Genomic DNA, 8877 nt, shown 5'->3' with positions numbered 1-8877 from the left:
ATGACAGACAGGGATGCCAGCCTGGAAGTCTAATCCACCAAGGTGAGTGAAAACAGGAACAAGACAGGTTGTTTCCCTCTAGGCTTTAGTGCTGCACATCCTACTGCTACACACTAGCAGAAATGTCAGAGCAGCAGGATTTGCTTTCATTACTAGAAATGGCTTGTCAAATAAAAAATCCTGTTTCAGCACACAATAGGAATCAAGTATGCACAACTCTGGTATGTTCTGGGTGCATGTATGGGTGATCTAAAACCATTCCTTTATTAAGCATTAGGCATGGTTTACAACTTCTTAAATCCCAACACTCACAACTTCACATAAGCCTGAAATGTACCAAGGAGGAATGTGTGTAACTTAATTACACAGAATTTAGGGGACTAAGTGTTGCAATCTCAAACCAGGAGGTCTGGCATTCATGACAGATATGAACGATTTATGGTATGAATCTCTCCCCAGACAGACTTCCAAAAATGCAGAGGGAACTGTAGGAAGTAAAAAGGCTGTGGGCTTTTACCATCCTCTGTAAGTACGTGTATATGGGAATGTACCTTGTCTCTCTGGTGAAACTCTGTTTACATCACATCCTTGAGTGAAAATCAAGAAACACAAATGATAGGGCTCTGAGAGAATAGCATTAATAACAAATATTCAATGATTTTAAAAGATCCAGGTCATCTTAAAAACCTTATTACTTCAAAAACCTGTAAGATGGCTTTAGGATTCAGGTTATCTGGAGATTGGGTTAAAATATTCTTATAACTGAAGGCCAGGATAGTAAACACTCCAGAGGGCTTTGTGGAAATCTCAAGAATAGTCAGATTGAGACACTAGTCTTCATGCCTTCCACATTACCTCAAGCTGCAAAGAATGAATTTGGAACAAGGTGCAGCCAGAATTTTGTTAAGCCTTACAGGCTGTTGTAGATTAATTTCAGCTGGAGAAGCCTGCAGTGGTCCTAAGTATGTAGAGAGGAGAAAAGGTTACTTAAATTCAGACTTAATCCAGCTCAGAATGATCAGATGAGATATGTCATCTGGCCCATCCCATCTTCACCTCTCTCTTACCTTTGCTGTGAGTCAGAATACTCTGTCTAGGTACAAAATAGAAGTAATTTCTCCAGTATGTTGTTTTTTCTCCAAAATAAAGGTTTAGAATTCTTTTTCTATATGCAAGAAGTGCAATATATAGGAAAAGATAACTATCAGTTGCATCTTTTCATCCTCTGTTCTCCAAATACAACCTTTACTGAACCTCATAAACTGTCTGTGCCAGTAGTAAGGAATCCTCATGCTCCTAGTCCTGCGCCCATTCTGCCTGGTGCTCATGCAGGAGCTTGCAACAAAGAATTTGATGCCTTGCCAGCTAAGTCTGTCACAGATACCCCGAGAGATAATACTTTGTGACAGCTATTTTTATATTTTAGATATATATTTATACTTTGTATACAGTACTTGCTCTCTCCCCATGAGTACTAGCCACATTACTCAGAAGGTACTCATGCATGTGTTTTATAAGGTGATTGTATCAATTTGACACTATGGTGTAGATGTGTCTGTTGTAACTGTTACTAAATTGCTGGTTTAATTTCTACTTATTATCCAATACCAAATGTGGATTTCTGCATATGACAGTGTATTCACACTCATTCATTAATGAATGACAGCTGGAGTTCATAAGTGCTGCTGAAGAAGGAAGAGTTTTGCTCAATGTCACTCCACAGATCTTAGAATCATAGTTTGCATTGGAAGGGGTCTTAAGGATCATCCAGTTCCTATAGGCAGGAATATCTTGCACTAGACCCAGTTACTCAGAGCCTGGCTCAAAACCTGTAATTGAACCCTTTGAGGGATGGGGAATCCACAGCTGCTCTGGGCAACCCATGCCAGTGTCTCAGTACCCTCACAATCAAGATTTCCTTCATATTATCCCAGATGAAGCTGCCCTCTGTCACTGTAAAACCATTGCCCCTTGTTCTATCAGGACTTGCCCTTGTAAGAAGGCTCTCTGCTGCTTTCTTTAGGCCCCTCTTCTTGCAGGATGAGGCTGTGCAGCCCCTGGGGAATTTCACTGGTACCCTGCTCTCTGCAGTCTTTTTCCCCACAAGATTCTTCACAAAACAGAATCACTCTGGAACAGGGCTCCTTCAGGAAGCATGTGTGTGCTTGGCTCAGGAGCCAATCCAGTCACAGCCACAGTGGGTGAGCAGTGAAGTGCCCAAGCTGCATCATTCTTGCTGCAGAAGTGCAGTGAAATGCAGGTGCAGCACAGTCTGTGCTGATGCCATCAGCCACAGAAATGTCCTCTGGCAGGCTCCATACCCTTGCTGCTGGGGAGTTCTGTTGCTGTTTTGGGCTCGATTTAATGAGGGCATTTGTGGCACCCTCATGCCAGGGTGGCCAGTGACAAACAGCAATTGAAAGCTGTAGACAGAGGAGGATGCTCCTGCTCTAAGCCAAGGCCATGGTCCATGCCATTGTGCTGTGGAAAATTAAGGGCAAAAGAGTTTCTTTCCCTTCCTGTGGTGACCCTCAGGCAAACCAGCACAGCAAGCTGCAGTTTGTGTCTCTGCAGCTGGCTCTTTGATTGCTCCTTCCCTCCATTGCCATGCTTATACAGCCCTCTCATCTTCCACAGCTCCTCCCTTTCCCCGCCCTCGTCTCCTCCCAGATACGGAGCCAAGCCCAGGCATCATTTCCCCCTGGCTCACAGGCTGGCCGTGCCTGTGAACAGCCTTGGTGTTGCAGGTGCTGTTGGCCCACTCACCTTGGCCTTCCACGGCATTCCTGGCGCACTTTCCTAGGGTTCCTGCCAGGTTGCTCTCCCCAGAATGACCCCAGCTCTTCCTCTGAGTATCTGTGAAGTGTGACCACCTGGCACCCCCTTTGCTGCCTGTGAAATCTGGCTCTGCCTTAGGGCACTGGCACTCCAGTCAGGAGCCAGGAGTTTCCCTTGTCATGCTTGGGAGTTTCCCAGATGTGTTCCCTTAGCCCAGGCTCTCACCAGGCCCTAAATTAGCAGCCCATGTGCATTGCAGCACCACCCCCAAGGTATCTGCTTTTTTCCTATCCTCTTCCAAGGCTTGAGGTAGCAGGTTCCTCCAGGCCGTGGTGGCTCAGAGCACTGTCCTCTCTGGCCAGGCACTTTGGAGCTCTTTGGAGCCACTGTGTCCCTTTGTGCTTACCAGGTCTGCCCTCTGGCTCATTCAGCAGGTGCCAAGCATGGAAGTCCTTGCTTTGCCTAGGACTCAGAATTCAGTCAAACAGATGGTTCCCTGTGACCATAGGCAACTTTACTTCATTCAGGTAAGTCAATTGCGGTGTCTGCATGCACAGAGGAGATGAGTGTGGTCAGGACAGAGCAGGATTTTGACCCCGAGGCTGCCTTTGGATCAGCAGGCATTGCCCCAGCAGGAAATGGTTGTGGTGCACTGCAGCCTGCCCTGGACCATGGCTGTCCTGCTGCTCAAGATGTGTTTTGATCAAAGGTCTGCTGGAGGAGTTCCTTCACTCGAGTAAAAAACTCCATCAGAATCTTGATGGGAAATGAGCAGGAGTTAACTTTGCCCAGTGTTGGTAATAGAATTGATTTTAGAGAGGGAGTTGGTCTTGGCCATGGCTTCAGAGAGGTTCGTGGGATGGGAAAATAATGACTCCAGGGGTGTGAAGTAATCAGAAAATGACTACATGCCCGAGATGTTGGAGAGGAACTTCCATCTGGGCTCAGGTTCATGTGGAATAGGATCCAGTCATGGAAGTACTGAGTGGAGATGTAGATTCCAGGACGCCTTGCTCTGGCACAGCCTACTCCCCAGCTGGTGATTCCAATGACCCACCAGTAGTTGCTGTTTTTCTCTTGACACATGAGAGGACCACCGCTGTCACCCTGCAGCAGAGCACAGAGGATTAAGGTGATGTTGGTGGCACCTGCCAGCACTGGGGCTGTCTCCTTCTCTCTCACAGCCCCTGCCAGAGCTCTATCCTGGGCAGAGAAAAGCTCTGCTCAGAGGCTGGAGCCTCCAGAAGCTTGGCTGTGAATGGCATGGGTTCATGTAGGGTAGAGCTCTCTCTGTCCTCTCTGCACAGGACTCCTGGATGTGCAGAGGATGGAACTTTGGCACCTGGACCTCTGGGCTACAAGGAGCACTAGCTGGGCTCTCTAGCACAAGGGGAGGCCTGGGCAGGCAGGTGTGGCTGGGCAGTGTGTGGGAAGCCCCCACAGCAGTCAGGGGGAGCTGGGGCTGGGAGGGTGACTGAGTGGCTGGGCAAAGCAGGCCCTGGGCTGTGTTGGGGTGGTGCTTCCCTGGCTGCTGGTGCTGGTGGGGACTGAGAGGCTCATGGCACATTCCTACCTGGCAGGTGTCGATGGCGCCCTGTGTGTAACCAGCACACACATTGTGGGTGTGGACCTTCCCCGTGTACCAGCCAGTGCTGTTGCAGAGCTGGAGATCGATGAGCTGGACCTTGGCCTCCTGGAGGCGATCACTTGATCTTTGAGCTGTGAGCAGAGAAAGGAATAAGCCCCCAGCAGCTCTTTCCCAGTTCTCCTCCCACGGCTTTCTTGTGGGGGATCCATGGCTTGGCTGTGCCTCTGCAGAGGCACTGGAGCTGCTGCCAGCCTTTGGGGAGAGGTGTATGTCCTGCACCCTAACTCCAGCAGCTTTGGCCTCTGCCGTGGGGAAACCCAAACCATCTCCCCAGTGTGTTGAGCTGGCCCAAGAGTCGCTCTTGGGGACTCACCTCTAGGAGCAGTTTCACCCCAGCCAGCCACCCAGCAGTTTTGCAGCTCTGACACTCTCAGTCTGGCATCGGGCACACAGGCCAGCTGGATGTAGGGGCTGCACTTGACAGGGTGGTCCAATTCCATCAGGGCAATGTCGTAGCTCATATCATCATGGCTGTAGTACTGGTGTAGCAGCACCTGCTTGACATGGCGCACTTGTGCCCCAGGGCCTGGCTTAGTCAACTGGGTGGCCCCAATCACCACATACACCTTGCTGATTTCCCTAGAAGGCATGGAGAGAGAGCTGAGAGGGAGCAGAGCCATGTGCCAAAGCAGCCCAGCACTCTGCTGTCATGGCAGAGAGGGAGGAGTGCTCTGTCAGGTGTGAGTGCCCTCGCACATCTTAGGCTGGGGGAATGTCAAGCTGGAGGCTGTTAGGAAGCCTTGGCACAAGCCCAGGCTTCTCCTGAGCACTGTGGCAGCCTGGCTGCCTGAGAGGAAAGGGCATGGGAGTAGCAAGCAGGTGGTGCTGCTGGCAGGGCACCTGATGGGGTTGTGGACATGTCCCCATTCCCTGCTCCTCCTTACGTGACCTTATCGAAGCAGTGGGCTGCTGTGAGGACCCACTGTTTGCTGATGAGAGACCCTCCACACAGATGTTTCAGGCGTGGTATCCAGGGGTGCTGGATGCTGACGATCCACGGCCAGGCCCCTGGCTTGGCATCTGAGCCACCCACGATGCGTGTCATGCTGGGGTCATAAGCCACGTTGCCATAGGAATTAGTGGGGTGATAGGCAGATGGCACAGCTCGGAGCCCGCAAGTTCCTCTGCAAGCAGAAAGTCATTTCCATGCTGCTTCATGGCCTGCTGTGGCTCAGGCTGAAGCTCAGCCCTCTGCCCTCCCCACAAGGCCTTGCACGCACAGCAGGCCAGGGAAGGCCATGGGGTGTGTGTCTGTCTGTGCCAGCACCTGGCTGCTGGCAAGGAACTGAGGCTTCCCATGGTGGGATCTTGTCCTACTGGTATTTTTACCTCAGATGCTTTTACAGAATATTTTGACCTCAGACCATGGCAGACAGTATGCTGAGAAGGGACACCTGACCAGGCCACAATGGGAACCATGGGGTCATGGGAGTTAGTAGTATGCTTATAGAACTTTCCTATACTTGATCAAGTTTCTAGTTTTCCTTCACCTTTGGTCAAGACCTTTTTCTTATCAGGTCATATCCCGAGTTCACCTTTCTGATTAGACATTGTGCCCCTATACCTGGCTGCATTTTCTGCACCAAAGGGGTCTTTGGAACTCAGCCTCTGTACCTGTGTGACGTTTGTTATTTTTGCTATTAAAGTTTTTTATTTTCCAGGTAGTTCCATTGCTCCCATCCCTTCTTATTCAGCCAGCTCCTCCCACCCAATCCGTGTGGGGGAATCACAGTGAACTTCTACACTCATACCCCATGGCTGGTGGGAAGCTGTGGCCTGGCCACGGGGGACAGGTGGGGTCCCCTCCAGGGAAGGCCGCAAGTGTTGCCATGGCTCCTTCCCTGGGTCTAGGCCCACTTACCTGCAGGTATACTGGCTCTGTGCCAGCCCGGCCACGGTCAGCAGGACGAAGAGGCCGAGCCAATTCATGTCTGCCAGAGGCACGAGTCAGCTGCAAGCACTGAGGGCTTGCAGAGCAGCCACAGTGCCCGCAGCAGCTGCACTGCCTGTGGTGCCCTCGGCCCCGGGGCTGATGTCATGGAAGGGTGGGTTCCATGTTCTGGGCACTGTGGCCCATGGCGTGGGCTCCACTGGGGTCAGAGCTGCATCAAATTAGTGAGCCATGGAATAGTTTGTGCTGGAAGGGACCTTGAAGATCACATAGCCCCAACCTGCTATCATGGGCAGGGAGGAATGGCTTGCACTAGACCCATAGTGTGCACAGCCTGGCTCAGAAGCTGTCCTTGGACACTTTGAGGGATGGGGCATTGAAGTACTAAGTCCTGATCAACAGGCCCTGACTAAGGCCAGAACAACAGGCCTTGACCAAGAGTTGGCCTCTGGATGAGTCTTCCAACCAGATGATGTTGATGTTCACTCACTGGCAAAACATGGATTTACCTTTCCATACTTAGAGACTGGACAAGGCCCTATCTTGTTTGGGGGTGTAGGATCACAAGCAACCCCCTGGATTCCACCTGAAGCCCTCCAAGGCCTTGGGGGATTCCCAGTAGGAGACTGAAAAAACATGTTACTGCACTAGAAGTCTTGGTATCTTGTTTACTCAATGTTATAAAAACAGGGACCTCTCATGGGCAGTCAGTAACCTTTCTGCCTGTAGGGGAAGGTACCTGCAGGATTTCCCAATTGCTGTCAGTGGTTCCCAGTCCTTCACTATGACAGTGGCTTCCCCCCAGTTGATGGGCAGGCCGCGATGATGATCAAGGATTAGGGTACCTTGTGATGTGTCTTTCTTCATCACTGTAGGCAGTTGTTTATAGTAATGATTAGATGCATTGCATAGTTTATCCTTTCACAATTCTTTGCTAATTATTTGATGTCCTGCTTACTTTTGCAATTCTTTGCAGGTTTGAATTTTATAAATTACATTTATTCCTGAAGTTGGTATCTGTGTCTTCTGTGCTGACCTTGCCTATATGAAAAACAGGCACCCACAGCTGCTCTGGGAAACTCATGCCAGTATATCAGCAAGAATTCCTCAAATTCTTTACAGTCAAGAATTCCTTCATAAGATCTCAGCTGAAGCTACCCTCTGTCACTGTAAAGCCATTGCCCCTTGTCCTACCAGGATCTGCCCTTGTAAGAAGGCTCTCTGCTGCTTTCTTAGGCCCCTCTTCCTGCAGGATGAGGCTGTGCAGTCCCTGGGGCAGGCAGCAGCTGAGGAATCCATTTGGGGCAGGGAGCTGGGTGTGCAGCTGCAGTGCCAGCTGCAGATTGAGCTCTGGCTGGCAGGAGCCTGGGAACAGAGGCTGTGTGCATCCTTTGCATGACAGAGGGCACAGGGAGCAGGGCAGGGGAATGGACACTTATTGGAGTTTGGGATTTCTTTTCCTCACCTTTTCATTTCTCTCGGGGAATTTTATCCCATTTGTTGCCTAAGAGATGGGAACAACAGATACTTAAGAGAGATAAAAGATATAGCCAAGGAGGAGTGGGAAGGGTGCAGTTTGCTACTGTCTCTAAGCAGTGAAGTTCTCTTGGAAGTGTTGAGATACTGTGAGATTTTGGCTGGGGTTGAGAGGCTAGGCTCACCTCCTCACTCTCTCTCACTCTCAGGGTCGGAGGGGAACTGTTCGGTTTGCTGCTGCTGTGGGGTGAATTTGCTGCCACAGCAGAATTCTGTCCTGTACTGCTTTTCTCCTTTCAGTGGGTAAGCTTCTGCTTGCAAGAGCAGCTGTTGAACTGGGACCTTTCCAATGCCCAACCTCATTGAGAAGGCAATCCTGACTCCTTCCCCTTTCCCAGAGGGCATCTCCCAGCAGCTTGTGGCTGCTGCTTGTGGTAGCCTGGCAGCCAGTGCCCAGCTGTGCTATTTGAAGCCAATGATTTAGGCTTTTTTACTACACATTAACCTGACACTCCGTGCCTGCCAAAACACTGAGCGGTTTCTAGCACGGCTCTGGAATCTTTGCTACACTTTGTCACTCCGGGATGGGGCTGCCTCTGCTGTTCCAGTCTGTTAGTCTGTTTCTCCAAAGTTCCTGCTGCAGTCCATTCAGCTTTCCGAGTGGCACTGAGACCAGCTGCTTCCTGAGAGTTTCCAAAGGAAGCCCCTTCTCCATCTCTTCCGCCATTACCGTGTGGAGCGAGGCGGCGGAGCTCGCGCCACAGCGCCCCCTGCAGCCGTGGGGGAATCATCGCACCCGCCCTGCCTGGCCGGGAGCCACCAGCGCCCCTGCTGGCCGTGACTGGAACTGCACTGAAGGGGAAGTTCCTGCGGCCGAGAGAAGGCCGGGACTGGGTTTCTGTTTCTGTCCTGCTTGTTGTTGCTGCTGTTGTTGTTCTTTGTTTGCCTTGTTATACATATTAGTAAAGAACTATTATTCCTGTTCTCATATCTTTGCCTGAAAACCCAGTAATTTCCAAGTTATAATAATTTGTAGGGAAGGGGGTCACATTTTCCATTCCAAAGGAGGTTCTCGCCTTCCTTG

General features: G+C 50.6%; 1 protein-coding gene across 1 annotated transcript; it reads right to left on the bottom strand.

Moving 5' to 3' along the window:
* Nucleotides 1-3465: 3465 nt before the first annotated feature.
* On the bottom strand, nucleotides 3466-6355 carry LOC134416790 (acrosin-like). The gene is made up of 5 exons (XM_063153492.1): nucleotides 6288-6355; nucleotides 5311-5550; nucleotides 4740-5005; nucleotides 4352-4497; nucleotides 3466-3885 (listed from the first exon to the last, which is right to left on the bottom strand). Exons 1-5 carry the CDS (start codon nucleotides 6353-6355, stop codon nucleotides 3466-3468), a joined length of 1140 nt encoding a protein of 379 aa, XP_063009562.1.
* Nucleotides 6356-8877: the final 2522 nt, after the last annotated feature.

The sequence above is a fragment of the Melospiza melodia genome, chromosome 3, assembly GCF_035770615.1.
Source record: "Melospiza melodia melodia isolate bMelMel2 chromosome 3, bMelMel2.pri, whole genome shotgun sequence".
Classification (NCBI taxonomy): domain Eukaryota; kingdom Metazoa; phylum Chordata; class Aves; order Passeriformes; family Passerellidae; genus Melospiza; species Melospiza melodia.
The sequence above is the reverse complement of the archived record's forward strand: the minus strand, read 5'-3'. Positions and strand labels throughout refer to the sequence as shown.